The sequence below is a fragment of the Diabrotica virgifera genome, chromosome 7, assembly GCF_917563875.1.
Source record: "Diabrotica virgifera virgifera chromosome 7, PGI_DIABVI_V3a".
Classification (NCBI taxonomy): Eukaryota; Metazoa; Arthropoda; class Insecta; order Coleoptera; family Chrysomelidae; genus Diabrotica; species Diabrotica virgifera.
The window spans coordinates 55582466-55598919 of NC_065449.1; the positions used below are offsets into that span (position 1 = coordinate 55582466).

Below are 16454 nucleotides of genomic sequence, written 5' to 3' on the forward strand. Positions count from 1 at the left end.
ACATTTACAATCAAAATCAGCTATTAGAACTTATTTTTTTCCCTACAGCATGCTCAAAAACCCCGTTTTCGGCGTTTTTACTAAATAGCCTCAAAAATCAGTAAAAAAAATAATTCTTTTAACGTTTAAAAAATTAAAATTTTGTTGTTCTCGATAAAATGTAATACAATTATTACTTAAATAAATTATTTTTTTGTTTTGCACGATTGTTTGAATTTCATATATAATAATATCGTCCCATTAAGGCTATGGGTATATATTTCTCAAATATTTTACGTGAATCCCTACTTTTTCTGTCTTTACACGGCAAATTACGTGTAGTAAAATTCACACTGGTATGGATATGTAAACATTACTAGAATGTCATTCTACTTGAAAATGTCATCATTAATTTAAAGAGATAGCTTTTGAATGTTCTTGGATAACTGTTATTTTTATAATTGCAAACTATTAATTCAGTTAATAAATGTGATAATTTTTTCACTAACTATTTATTCAGTGATTGTAATAATTTATTTGTACAACAAAAACTAATACTCAATAGAGAAAAGAGGAAAAGTGTTAAAGTGATTTTTTAATAATATATTGTTATGGAACGCTTACAAGTTTGAACATCTTTAACAACAAAATACTTGGATCACAGAATATATTATGCTGATGTATTCTCTGCTTGGATCTTCCACAAATAGTACACAATAAATAACTTTTTATTAAGTTCACGTCTTAAATCAATTATTTATCAAATACACTATATATCAATAATATTTAACCCCCTCCGTGGCTCAGTGGTAAGAGCGCCTGCCTTTGGATCGAAAAAATCCGAAAGGTTGTGGGTTCGAATCTCACCAGGGTCAGAAATTTTTCATTTATTATAAATTAATAAATGAATATAGTTTCTGTCCTTGTGGGATCGGTACTCACCGGAGGGACCGCAGACGTTCGGATACAATTAGCGTCTCTTTGCAAAGACAATGACGTCGACTATGCAAAGTAACAAGACACTTACTCAACACACACACTACACATGACACTAGGTACCTAACTGTTTAAAATTACCGTACCTACCATGCCAATGGCCATTAGTTGTCGAGGCATTAGCTAAATAATAAAAAAAAAATAAATAATATTTAATCAATAACTCAAAATATTCTCGATGCAATGTCAAATATTTAAAATTGTCACTGATTGTCAGTGTCTGACTGACAATATTATATTCGGCTGAGTGCGTTGTAAGACAAAGATAGATTTGGAAAATATTACCACGGCATTATGTTTATTTTTTTCGAATCCTGAAAAAACCAATAAATATTTTTGAAAAATTTAAACGCAGAATGAAAGACTAAATTATTAACGAGGGCCGAAAGTCCCTTAGAATAAATAAAAAGTTTATTTTGAATGAGATATTTGAAATTAAAAATCACACTAAATTTTCTCTTAGTTTTTCACCCCTGTAACTTATTAAAATAAACATTATAGAAGTTCTCAGGGACTTTCGGCCCTCGCTAATAACGCAATCTTTCATTCTGCGTTTAAATTTTTCAAAAATACTTATTAGTTTTCTCAGGATTCGAAAAAAATTAATCCCCATTTGAATAGCATTGCAGCCGAAAATACGTACCGACCCTCTTAAGGGTACCCTGCCATAGGCTTATAAAAAAATCAATAAATTAATTTTTTTAACGTTTTAACGTTTAAAAAATAAAAATTTTGTAGTATTCGATAAAAAATGTTGCCCCTTTATAAAAATGCTTGTTGCGGTTGTGATTTTCAAAGCGCGCTAAGGTTAAAAAAGCTCGGCACTTTGGTGCCGTACGCAAGGAAGCGCTTCTAGCCACGTTTTTGGAAAAAACTCAGGATAAACCAGTCCTCAAGTACCCGCCATCGAAGCCACTAACTACTTACGTAATAAAAATATTTTTAAAATAATAAAATAAGAAAATCTACGGCTTAAGGCAAGAGTACCTTTTAATACTAGAACACCTTATAATTTAATAATCCAGTATCAAAAATGCTTAAAAGTTAAAGACAAAAAAGGTATGCGATAAAATAATCGTTGCCCTACCCAAAACGGACGCCTATGACAATTATAAGGAATCGACTTATCTCTGGTGGAAGATAAATAGGTAATTATACGGCGTCATTTTCAACTATCTCCCTCATGAAGCATTCGCGTACTAGGTGAATTGGGTTAAATTTTTAAATTGCCTTAAAATTACCTAAGGAATCTCCGGTCTTCGTTTGTCAGTAGTTTCTGGGCACCCTGTATGAACTGTGCGTCAAAAGTTATTGGTTGAATAAATATTGGGGATAAGGATAGTGTCAGAAATTTTTTAAACAAAATTAACTTTGTATACCGTGTGCCCTAGATATAGCATACCACCCTGCTATAATCCAAAAGCCGCGTTAGCGGTATAAAAAGGGGGACTATTACCGGGGGTATAAATACCAACTACTTCGCCTTATAATACAAGGAAAAGTGGAGTAAAAGAAATGTATTAGTCGAAAGAAACTTTTATGATTGCGTAGTGTTAGACAATGGTGTGTTTCCACTGCAGAAGAATTGTTTCGCGCAGCAAACTTGTAATAACTTGTAAACATGATGACGGCCAACGTCTGAACACGAACACGGCACGTAAATAACAAGGAGGTATTAAAAAAACTAATTAAAAGAGCTCTACATAGCTCCCTTAAAAAGCATTTTTAAACTAGGTGAATTATATTGAATTGTTTTAAAATTATCTGATGAATATCCGGTCTTCGTTTGTGAGGAGTGTTTGTGGACACTCTGTATTATGTTATGCAAAAGTTTTACATTAAAAATTTTACAAAAGATTTATAAAACTAGTTTTAAAACAAACATATGGTTAACTAATTTATATGAAATTATCTTATAAATAAAAATATAAGTATAATTTCAAAATATTCTGCTTAGTATCTCCAACAGCCAAGCCATCAAAACATTAAAATACATTCAGATGGTATTTGTTGTGATTGTCTGTTGCTGAAGCAACAGAGTGAATAGAATAATCAATAGCTTTAGTGTTCATAATATATATTTATATACGACAATTGCGACTACTGTGTGAATTTGAAAAATTATTTAAAATGGCACTACAATGGGAAGACAAGGAAGTTAGATTTGATATACCTTATTCGTAAGTACAAGTACAATTAGAAACAATAGTTCATTTCATTATTTCAATAGACCGTTTTCTTTTCCATACTCCGTTATTGTAGTCGCCAGTCTCTAAAGTACATTTTTATTTTAATTTTAGCAAAATGAAGCTTATTAATGGAGAAAAGGTGATAGATAAACTAGATAATATTGAGGATACCAAAGGTAATAGTGGCTTCAGAGGTAGATTGATAATCACAAATATTAGAGTTTTATGGCATTCATCATCTAGTCCACGTATAAATCTATGTAAGTTCGTACATTAGAATAAGTTACCATGTCTTATCATCAGTGGTGCCACAGCCCTAATTAAGCCTCAACCTTCCTTAATATGTTTCGACAGTAGTTTAGCCAGACATTGAAAATAGAGTTCGTCTAGAAGGGTAGGTTTTATTAGCTCTTGAGAGGTGTCCTGTCCATCTCAGTCTACCCTATTATTTTTATGGAGGATATGACACCCCCGTTTACTTGCCTTTTCTTTCATTCTCCAAATGCTATTTCTCCAAATAAACATTTCTTTAAAAATGAATAAACATTTCTTTGTAATTGCAAATTATTTTATACGTTTTATTTATAAAAAATATTTATTATTTTTTTAATTGTTTATGTGCCAGGAAGCCATGAATGGTTGTCTGTTTTCTATAAAAATCTATCTTCTTTCACACTACGATATATTTTGGTTTAGTCAAATTTGATTGCAGTGAGTATTACGGTGCATACGTTAAGTTTTAGCGTTTAAATAAATATTCTTGCTACTAAAAATTCGCTTCGTAACACTTAACGAAACAATACTTTTATAAACAATAATTTTATTGATTTCTTTTCTAGCCATAGGATTTGGATGCATCTTATCTACAAATACTAAGATGGTTAATTCGGTACGTAAATATAATTTAATTCAGTTAATTCTTGTAGATATTTTTTATTTCATCCTGTTTTGTAAACATACAGTGCTAGTCAATAGTCCCCCCTCGTATCTTTTGAACGGTTATACTTATATACTGAATTCGCTTTACCGAGATTCACTTTGACACATTCGGAATAGGAAACATACAACACAAAAATTCTTACCTGACACTATTAACTGCTAAAATCAACTGAATCTTTCACTAAAAAAGAAGAATTATTAGAAATAGGAATTATTAGAAATAGTAGGAGTGTCTACTAATCTCAAAAAATTTTGTGGAGTTTATTTCTACAAAATATTTTTATTTTGTACAATAAACAATTTTCTTATTTGTTATCAATACATTATAATACTGTAAATAAATAATTATTGATTGGCGTAAGGTTTATGTTATTTTTATGTCTGTTTACTATTAATAATATTGACTATGAGCAGGTGCGTTGGTTGTGTAGTAATTTCCAATCACTTCTGACAACTGAACTTCCCAAAAAAGAAATTACTAACGTCAGTGTCAAAGTGAATCTCGATAGAGCGAATTCAGTATAATAGCGAAATTTGGAGAGAGGAACTAAACGGACGTAGGCTTCTTAACTAGTCATAACAGGTGACGTAATAGTGACAGATGACTTTACAGCGCCACTGTGACAGATAATTTTAAATGGGACCTTATGGCAAGTGGTACCTCGTTTGAAAGGTATTGAAAATGCCTATTCAGTCATACTAATTTTGTTTGAGTTTAGGCTCATTTGGATGAATAAATGAAATAAATATAAAATTGTAGTTTCGTATTTAATTAATAAAAATTCAAAATTCCGCCTATGATTACTTGTCAAAAAGGTTGACGTTGACGTAAAAACTACTAGAGAATTGAAAAACGTCAACTTTTTTCACAAAAAAAACATAGGCGGACATTTGAATTTTTATTAATTAAATGCGAGACTACAATATTATATTTATTTAATTTATTCACCAACATCAAAATCAACTTAAACCCAAAAATAAATAGTATGACTCGTACCGAATAGGTATTTTGAATGCCTTTCAAACGAGGTATCACTTGCCATAAGGTACCATATTATCTGTCACAGTGGCGCTGTAAAGTCATCTGTCACTATTACGTTACCTGTCATGACTACCCACATAACAATGATGTTCGTATCATGTTCTAAGCATATGCTACCAACATTCGTCGGAGTATATTCTTTTTAGTATATGCGTAGTACAAGCATAGCATGTACCTTAAAAAACATTCTAAATTTCATGTTCTTTGCATATACTTTGAAGTATATTCTCGTACCGAATATACTGAGTACATTCGTGTACGTAGTAGCCCGGAATATTCGTAAAAGTTTATTCTTAGAATATACCTTTATCAAATATTCTTAGCACATATTTATAAGTACATTCTTAACACATACTTATAAGTAGATACTTTTAAAATATCTTAAAAATAATATGTATGTATAGGAAGTATGAATAATATTAGCCTTATAGATTATAAACTTCGTTATATTTTAGAATAATTAATAAAATTTATGTATGTAGGTAGTATTGGACGAATTTCATTTCAAAATTTTTGTATGGTAAAAAAGTTTAAACATTAATTGTATTAACGTTTATTATTAAAAATTTGTTTTCATAATTGAAATAACTTTACCATTTACCATTACATCGTTGGAATTTGAATTTAGGTACATTCAATTCAATACGGGCCATTCCAGAACCAAAGCATGCCAAACCACCCCCTTATCTATGGCCAAAACCCACGGCTTTGGTGTTGCCAACCGTCGAGTAAGCTTTTTCCGTCAACCTTAAAAATTCCCACTTTTATAAAAAAATTCCCTCCCTGTTTACAAAATCTGAGAAAATATGTTTAATTATTTTCAAATATTTTGATTTTTTTAAATATTTTACAATTTGGACTGGAACAAAAATTCCCTTTTGAGTTAACTTTTCCCTTTATCACCTTTTATGTTGAAAATTCCCGCAAAAAGTGAAATTTCCCTCGGTTTGGCAACACTATATCACCGGTGCACCGATGTTATTCCACAATACATATCCCCATCCCCCTAACCCCGTCTTGTCTTATTCTGACCATTTGTTGCCTGAATAACGGTGAAATATGAAATCGAAAATAGAAAATAGACATTATTTGTATTTATGCAGTGATGATGCAGTGTTAAGGATGAAGACTAATGATAAAGTATTAGGACTAACGAACATACATAATCTCCTTTATTTTGTTTGCGGTGCTTCAAAATAGGTATAATCTATTTTGGTAACTCAATTTTATTTAATAAATACATATAAGTAAGTACATATAAGTATATAAATTTTAGTTACTTATACATAGTTTAGTTTAGCTAAATATTATAATATAATAGTTTATATAGATAACTAAAATTTATAAATATGTACTTACTTTTTAAGTAATATTGCAGAATGTAGGTACTAACTACATTCTCATTTGCCATTAAAATATGTAAATATAATAGGTATTTGGTAGAACCAGTAGAACCTAAGATGAGATTAGGTGATGCTGAAAACATACTTCTGAGCAATATAGCACTTGATAGCACTTTCTTAGAATATCCTTAAAAATATATTATTCTAATAAAAATATGTGCAGTAGTACGTTCTAATAAGTATATACATAGAAGGTTTATAGCACTTCCTTGGAATATTCTAAAAAGTACGTTCTTAGTATAAACTAAAAAGATGTGCGGTAGTACGTTCTAAGTATATAAATAGAAGGTTTATAGCACGTCCTTGGAATGTTCTAAAAAGTATATTCTTAGTATATACTGAAAAGAAGTGCGGTAGTACATTCTAAGTATGTACATACAAAGTTTAAGTACTGTAATGTAGTACCTATATACTCAGTATGTGCTCTGCACATTCGCAATGGTAATTACGCATATTCTCAGTATATACTTTTTCTGAAAAGTATGTTCTATGAATCTACTAAGAACATGAAATTGTTATGTGGGTAGTTAAGAAGCCTACGTACGTTTATTTCCTCCCTCCAAATTTCACTCTTATGAGTATAACCGTTCAGAAGATACCAGGGGGACACGATCTTTTGACTAGCACTGTATACTAAAATATAATTTTTGCTTAATACTACTTAATATTTAGACAACTCGACCTCGTTACCTCAACAATTAATGGCCATTGGCATGCTACATTAGTTGATTTCGCAATCTGATAGTGTAATGTGTATGATAGTGTGTGTGTGTGTGTGTTGAGTAAATGTCTTGTTACTTAATAAAGTCGACTTCACTTTACAAAGAGATCGTTATTGTATCTAAACTTCTGTGGTCCCTCCGGTGAGTACCAATCCCACAAGGTATAAAAATTTCACTTTTAAATCGTTTTAAAATGCCTATATTTTATAGAACGAATTTCGGAGCAAAAATCAAAACTTCAAGTTTACACAGCTTTACAGGAAGGATTCGACAATTTTTGTTAGATGGTAAACTTTTAAGCATAACATAGAGTTTTCTTTTTTTACAGCTTTCTGTGATATATCAGTGAATACCAGTCCAAGCCTTATTATTTGGCAATGATCGTATGGAGCAATGATTTAGGATTTCGAATATTTTTAAAATAGGGCACATGAGAGAGATTGGTCGAAGTGTCGAAGTGAAGTATAGAGATCCTGCAGCTGCCGCGACTTATGTCAAGTTTTTCTTGTTTGTTTCAGACGGATATTATGTACACATACTGCCCTGTCATTCTTCGTTGAGTAAATACCTTGCTTGCTTTTTCAATTGTGAAAGGTACATCAAGGCAACTTGAATTGGGGCTTTTAATTATTTATCGTTTGTTTGGTTTTAAGTTTATGTTTAAGTTTAGCAGGAACTGGTAAGCCATTTGGTCTGATGTTGTTTTATAGGAATGTCTTATCTCAGTGGAGCTATATTTGAGCTTTTTGATTATGATTTATGCTACTTTACTCGTGTGTATCGTATCTATTATGTTCAAGCTGTCGTCCATCTACTTTATTTGTTATGCTCCACTAAATATTTCGAAGTGATTAATTCTGCATTGACTGATTATTAAAAATGATCAACAACATGATAAAGATCATTTGATTTTTCCACAGGACGGTGCTCCTCCACATTATGCTGTACTTGTTAGTCAATATGTAGACCAAAATTTGCGATGTCATTGGATTGGGAGGAGAGGTAGCATCGAATAACATCTTCGGTCATCAGATTTCTCTCTACTAGATATTTTGTGCGGACACCTAAGAAGTAAAAACGATAGAACACCATTCGTATCTTTAGAAGATTTACTTCAACGAATTGTCAATGAATAGCTATGCATCACTCCCCAAACGCTTGGGAATGTGAAATAACGTTTCGAATAAACATTTATGAGATCATCAGTTCCAACATTTGGTCAACTCAGAAATAATAAGAAATCAGCTAAAAAATTTAATTTATTTTTTTTTCTAATAAATCACATAATATACTGGACTGAATTTAAAAATGTAAAGACTATTAGACTAAAGACTATTAAGTATAGTAAATTACAATAGCTTTCAAACGACACCAAAAATCAGTGCGCCTGAATAAGTGTTACTCCATATATTAACTTATTTATTTTTAGTACATAAGCAACGCTCGGACACGTCGATTTTTAAAATAATCATAGTATATTATAGCATCAATGTTTCGAACTTTACGCCATCCCTCTCCAGGTGAGTCACAACTTTGATTTTTTTAAATAGGAAAGTACCTACAGCATGTGACCTCATTTAAAAGCTTTTGAAATACTGATATACTGCTCCTTTTCATGAGCATTTTTCAGTGCGTAACAAATGAAAGAAAAAAGGGTAAGTCCGTGATAATACACATTTATGACATTTATTCTAACATGAAATTTTAGTTAAATCCGACAGTTGTCACATTTTATTTTCAATTTGGAATAAAAACAAATCAAATGTGTTTCTTGCATTTATAAAATGGTATTTTCTTAGATTTGTATAGTCTTATAAATTATACAGATTATATTTGTAATATTATTATCTAATTAAAAAAAATTATTTTTTTATTATGGCGCCATCTATCGACAACTAGAATAACTAGAATAAATGTTGTAAATGTCTGTAATCACGGACGTGCCTTTTTTTCTGTCACATACAATTTGATGCATTAGAAAGAAATCGAAAAACTGTGACGCACTGAAAGATGATCATGAGAAAAAGAATAACAAAAATGTATAGTACTTGGGCAAAATTTTGGTCAAATAATTTTTAAATGCATTTATTTTTTTCGAATCCAGAGAAAACTATTGAGTATTTTTAAAAAATTTAAACGCAGAGTGAAAGATTACATTATTACCGAGGGCCGAAAGTTCCTTAGAATAAACAAAAAGTTTATTTTGAATGATGTATTTGAAATTAAAAATCATACTAAATTTTGTCTTCGTTTTTACCCTTATATCTTATTAAAATAAATATTACAGAAGTTTTTAGGGACTTTATCGGCTCTCGATAATAATGTAATATTTCATTTCACTTTTAAATTTTTTAAAAATTATTGTTATTTTCCCAGGATTAAAAAAAATTAATGCATTTAAAAAGCATTGGACCGAAATTTTGCACAAGTTTTATACATTTTTGCAATCAGTATTTCAAAAGCTTTTAAATGAGGTGTCGCATGATGTACTTTCCCAAAGTAAGTAAAAAATCAAAGTTATGTCTGTCATCTGAAGAGGGATCGTGTAAAGTTCGAAACATTGATGCTATAGTATACCAGGAGTATTTTAAAAATCGACCTGTCCGAGCGTCTTGCTTATGTGCTATTAATAAATAAGTTAATATGGGGGGTAACACTTATTCCAGCGCACTCTATGATCCTCATTGCCATTAAAAAATGCTGTAATTTTCAAAAATGTTGTCATAGTTCTTGCGTCTGTTTCGTTTTCGTCCAACCACCATGTACTTATACTAACAAATAAGCTATTACAGTATACTCTTACAGAGATTGCGAGGTACAACACAGGCTTTGCAGGTTTTAACACTATCTAGAGGAACTCGATATGAATTTATTTTTACAAATTTGGTACCAGGAAATACACGTCATTTTATTTCAGTTATGGGGGTCCACAAGTAAGTTAAAATGAAGCCTAGCATGTTTCACCTGTATTGCTTATAAACTACATATAAAGGACATCGCACACATCTTATGGAAATATAATGTCACTCAAAGTCAGTTAATTTGTGAAGTCCAGAAAACTGTCATCCCTAAATATTATTAGTCTAGATGCTTTTGAAAAGAGCTTACCCAGCATGAGCTAAGCAGATTAGAGGAACTGTATACTCTGGTACGGATGGCCAAATTATACCTACTTGATTATCTAGTCACCCAAAGATTTATGGAGTACCGAATTACAGAATCTTTATGGAAGGATAATTATTCATAAAATTATCCTTCCCATAAAATTTAGAGTTGGCGCAATGATATGAAATTATTGTAAATTTGGGCCAATCTATTTATGTAAACTTTATTTCATTTGAGTGACATTATATTTTCCATAAGATGTGTGCGGTTTCCTTTAGGCTCCTGTTTTTATGTGTAAGCTTTATTTATAATATACTCATGGACAAAAATATTGCATATAACATGTGAAGTGAAAATTTTTTGTGCTGCTATTCTTAGCCCCCCATACCCCTCCCAGTGTGATAGGAATATAATTTCTTTTCCGAATGCGATGTTTTATTGATATAATATATAGTCAATATCAGATTTAAGTCTGATATTGACTATACGGCAGCCATATAATTTTTAAATTGAACCTCATCAAAGTAAGTACTTACTATTCTAGGGACGTGAAGATGGGCATTATCGTGCATTATAACGAATCTGTCATACCCAGAGATTGACAAATCTTCATCTACAGAAGAGTTGGCGAACGGTATCTCCAGGGAAATAAGGCAAAATTATACCATGTTCGGGACACTTGAGCAGCCAGGTTGCAAATGGGTTTTTTGGGTACTATATACCTAATACATTATACATACAAAAATGCCCGTCACAGTTCGGACGAGAAATTTAGTTATTAACAAATAAGTGTCAAAAATGGCAGTTTTTTCGTTTAAGTCGCTACGGGTAAAAATAGGGTAATTCAATATCTTATTTATACTGTTATTCTTTTAGTAGATGAGCCAAGGTCTAAAATGGCAGTTTTTGAATTTCGGTTCGATCATTTGTTGCTTCAGAAATTGCAAAATAAGACTAAAATTTCGAAAATAAAAAATTGCTATAATTTTTGTGAAAATGACCTTAAGACTTTCATATTGCACAAAAAGTTGAGACAAACAGTCTATATAATAAACAATAATTTTTAAGACGATTCGTCAATTAGTTTAAATTTTATTCAATTTGTTTATCCCAATGAGCTTTTTCTTCGCAATATTGTTGTTCAGAAAATAGTAATGTAATAGCAATTCTGTGAAAACCACATGAAAGAAGAAAAGTCGTGTTTTCAAAGTATTTTAAAAAAATCATTAAAAAGTCATTTTTATCATTCCGAAAACATTTTACTATAGTAGGGTCATTTTTAGTTCATAAACAATTATTTGAATAACTTTGTTAATATTGACTGTAGATTAAAACTACTTTGGGATTTGAAAAGCTGGTATTTTTATACGTATTTTCAAAAAAACACTTTTTGCCTAGGTTAATTACAGTCAAAGTTAGCCACTTTTTTATTTAATTGACAGCTACTTTGTTTATAACAATTAAGCAACCCAACCAGCGCCATTTCGAAATTAAAGGTATATAGTTTTTGTGTAAAAGTTTGAGTCAATTTTAAACTTCAACAGAGTTGTTAATAAAGCTTTAAAAATAACGTTATAACGAAATCGATTTTTGGTCGGTGGAAATGAATATTAAAATCCGAGCACTCAAAAAATGAAACTGATTCTTTAAACATAATATGCTGCGATTAATATCTATAGAGCTTGTTGATGGATTTTGATCATCATTTTTTTTAATTGTATGTACTCGTAGTCTTGTAGATTATCTTATGTACGTTAATCCCCACCTAACATTTCAAAATGTTAGGGGGAGTTCCCCTTATCACTCAGGGATATGAAAAATAGATTACGACCGATTCTAAGACCTACCGAATATACATTATATAATTTCATAAAAATCAGTCAAGCGGTCTCGAAGGAGTATGACAACTAACACTGTGACAGGAGAATTTTATAGATGTAAATATATAGATGGGAATTAACAAATAGGGGTTGGTGATGGAAAAGTGTAAATTAAGGGTTGTATGTATTTTTTAATCCTACATCATATAAAATTAAGATAGACAATTTTGTCCAAAAAATTTTTAAAAAATGTCAGGGGGGCAACCCTCCTTATAACTTATGGGTGTGAAAAATAGATTAAAACCTATTCTCAATCCCATAGGACATACTTATAAAATTTCATAAATATCGGCCAAGCCGTTTCGAAGTAGTATAGTAACTAACACTGTTACAGGAGAATTTTATGTATATTGAAGTAACTGTGAATTAAATAATAAAAGTGGCCATCTTTGACCGTAATTAACATATGCGAAAAGTTTTTTTTGAAAATTTGTGTAAAAATACCAGCTTTTGAAATTCTAAGGTAAATTTACTCTACAGTCAATATTAACAAAGCTATTCAAACTGTTTTCAAGCCAAAAATGACTCTACTTTAGTAAAATGTTTTCGTACTGAAAAAATTACTTTTTAATGATTTTCTACTATTGTTATTTCATGTGGTTTTCATAGAATTTCTATATAATTATTATTTTCTGAACAATAACATTACAAAGAAAAGCTCTTTGGGATAAACAAATTGAATAAAATTTAAACTGATTGACTAATCGTCTTAAAATTTTTTGTGCAATATATGGACTCTTTGGTTCAACTTTTTGTGAAATATAAAAGTCGTAAGTTCACTTTCGCGAAAGTTATAGCAATTTTTTTGTTTTCGAAATTTTAGTTTTATTTTGCAATTTTCGAAGCAACAAATGATCGGACGAAAATTAAAAAATTGCCGTTTTAAACATTGGCTCATCTACTAAAAGAAGAATACTATAAATAAGATATTTAATTATCCTATTTTTACCTGTAGCGATTTAAACGAAAAAATTCCATTTTTGACCCTTATTTGTTAATAACTAAAATTCTCGTCCGAACTGTGACGGGCATTTTTGTATGTATAATGAATTAGGTATATAGTACCCAAAAAACCATTTGCTACCTGGCTGCTCAAGTGTCCCGACAAAAACCTTATTTCCCTGGAGTAGTATATCAGTTCCGTACCTCAGAGCAAAACTGTATTAAGTCCAAAATTTCAGTTTTCTACTTTTTTAGCTCACTAGGCTTAAAATTTTCCGCTCTATTCACTAGTGTTTCTTATTCTCTCTTTCGACTGAAATTGGGCAAAATAGCCTTGTATGAACAGTATTAAGTCCACACTTCGCTTAGAGCAAAACAGTATCTTCTGCAATTCAAATGCAATAGGTCCAAAATGGTGTATACGTTTCCCAGGGCAAAACCATATTATGTCCAACAAAAAGTATTATGTCCCACATAAAACGCAATTCAGGCACAGCATTAAGTCCACAATCTTTGAAAATTTTGCAAGTTTTTGCCTCAAAGAGCACAAATTCACCGACAATTTTGGAATCATGAGACAACCATAGATCCAAAAAGACAGTTTTTATGTTCTTATCTTGAAAAAAACGTGTATAAAAAGAAAAAGAGAACGAACAGGTGTTCAAGCTAGCCATTGTAACTGGAAATATTTTTTTACCATTGAAGAAAAGAGACTCTAGATATTTCTCAATCTATTGTTAGATGTTCACTTAAAAAAATGCAAACAAGTGGAATTTTAGAATGTGACAAAAGAGGAAAGCAGCCATCTAAAAATAAAGTAAAGAATGAAGTAAAGGATAGGATTCATAAGCATATAATGGCCTATCCATATCCTTATGAAGAATCACATTATAGTCGAAGAAGGACGGCGAACAAATATTTAGGAGGTCTCTAAAATATTTCTACAATGTTTAGAATGTTTAAGCAAGAATGAGATTTGAAAAACATTGCCTCGAACGAAGTAGACAAAGAATGGCTTTACAATCACATTTTTAATACAGAATTTAATTTATCATTAGATGTTCTTTCGAAAGACACTTGTGATAAATGTGACGAATTTCTAATCAATCTAAGACAGTCAGCGTTTGAAGCTGAGTGGGAAACATTACAAGTGATGGTACAAATTGAAACAAATAGACAAGGAGATGTCCATCAATAGCCCTGGACAAAAAGTTTTAATGATAAATTTACAAAAATGTCTTCCTTGCCCAAAGCTAACTGATCCTCAAAGTTTTTACAGCCTAAAACTCTGGTTTATATGGTATAATGGCAAATTCCTTTTGCGAGGGCATACGCACATGGAGGTGGACAGTGGACAGTATACACTCATAGAACGAGAGGTTAAAAAATGCTCTAGTTTTCAAATTATTATCTACTCTATAGGATTGGTTACAGTTGGCTAAAATTTTCGGAAAAAACAAATATTTCAAAATGTATGAAATGCCAATTTCTAATCTTAAAGACTTTAATAAAATGTGCAATTCTTACGATTCGGCGTTTCAAAATAAAAATAAAACTGAGAATAATGAAAAAAATTTAATTTCACAAACAGTATGTATGTAATTCAGAATTCAGACAAGAAAATCCTGGGATTCTGTACTTTAAAACAGACTTCGATTTGGAATTTGAGAGTGTAGACTTAACCGGAGAGCTGGTTGAAGAAATCATCAATCTGTAGAAGATTCTCTGATTTCATTGAGAGATACCTTATATCCAATAAGTACTAAAAAATTCAATGATCTTCCGCTAAAGTGTGTTCCAGCGAGAATTCACGATTTTTTTCAGACTCTAGACTCTAGTGCATAAAGACACAATTCAAATTACTGATATAGCGGTAGTAGCCCTGCATTTGTTAAGTTTTTAGTTATTTTTTATGTACTTTAAAAAGTTATTGTTAATTTTTTTAGTTAATAAAAAACAGTTGCATTACAACCATTTCTGTTTTTTTTATTCCGACTTTTTATTTTTACGTAGATGTTTTAGTAGTCGTATTAATGGTTTTGTTACAAATACGTCCGTATAATATTTTTAGTTCTTTATATCCAAACATTTTGTAAAACAGGTATGATATTTTTTGTAATAGAGCTCCGTCTTTGCCATATGATAGGTAGCAAAATACATATTAAGTCATAGTCAAAAATTTATTTTTCAGAGCGAAAATATGTTAAGTCCATTTTTTCCAAAAACAGTAATTTTCAAAAATAATTTCTTTTTAGTGGTAAAAAGAACAATGATCATTATTCACATTTATAAGAATTTGCTAAATAAAATTTAATGTATTAAATGGAAAATGTTACAAAACACTAAAAATAATTTTTATTTTCGCTCTCCTGTAAAATTTACATTTTGTGACTTAATACACTTTTGTTCTGAGGTACGGAGTTGTAATCTCATACAGAGCGTTAGTTTTTGGTGGAGGCGGCATAGTGCTATGGAAAGGACATACCAAATTTGTGGAGGTGATTGGGTGAATGGCAGTTGATATTTAATTAAAAACATTATAGAAGATCATGTTTAGCCATTTGCCAGCCATATTGGATATGATAAATTCGTCCTAATACACGTTTTCATGTCGCTGGAATAGTGAGTAGGCAATTACCGTCATGAGATTCAATTTAAAAATTATGTGGCTACCATATATATAAACCGAGAGATAATAACATAAGTTCAACCACGATTTTCTAAGTCCTGCCCTTTGCAGTACTGGAAGGTTAGAAAAAATACTTACAATTTATGGAAAAATCCACGGGTTTCCTGTGACATTTTCCTGTGAAAATTAGATTTTCCATGAGGAAAAAAATGGGGAGTTGCAATGACTTTGTGAGTCCTGCCATATCCATAGAATGACAGGATACTATCAATTGTATGAAGGACATTTTTTAGCAGGAGGGTTGCAAAAGAACTTAGGGAGTATATGGATATACAAAAATTTAATGAAAATAATGCAATTTTCATAATTTTCTGAATCCAGCCAACTTAATCAATTAAACATAATTATTTAAAAATGATCGAAAAAAATGTTGGCATGACGTCTCCTAGTGTTTAACTGTACTTATCCCTTCTAAAATTCTGTGGAAAATTTTCACCCTGGTTCCCTGATTTTCTGAGTCATAAAATAAATTTTATTATATAATAAATAATTTAAGTAGACATTATTTAAAATGACAGGATGTTTAGTTACACCTTTTTTCCTATACATAGTTAAAAAATGTGTAAGA

At 30.8% G+C, this 16454-nt stretch overlaps 1 protein-coding gene across 6 annotated transcripts in view; it reads left to right on the top strand.

The window, feature by feature from the left end:
• Positions 1-3001: 3001 nt before the first annotated feature.
• The window catches only part of LOC114334509 (Bardet-Biedl syndrome 5 protein homolog), a 61948-nt gene continuing 48495 nt past the window's right edge, over positions 3002-16454 (top strand). For 3 of the 6 annotated variants that reach the window (XM_050655541.1, XM_050655539.1, XM_028284562.2), the window contains exons 1-4: positions 3002-3155; positions 3276-3424; positions 4004-4053; positions 10076-10203. In XM_050655541.1, the coding sequence (XP_050511498.1) occupies positions 3106-3155; positions 3276-3424; positions 4004-4053; positions 10076-10203 (377 nt within the window). In that variant the 5' untranslated portion in view covers positions 3002-3105. The remainder of the gene's footprint in view (positions 3156-3275; positions 3425-4003; positions 4054-10075; positions 10204-16454) is intronic. The other 3 variants (XM_028284572.2, XM_050655540.1, XM_050655542.1) reach the window with 3 other exon arrangements.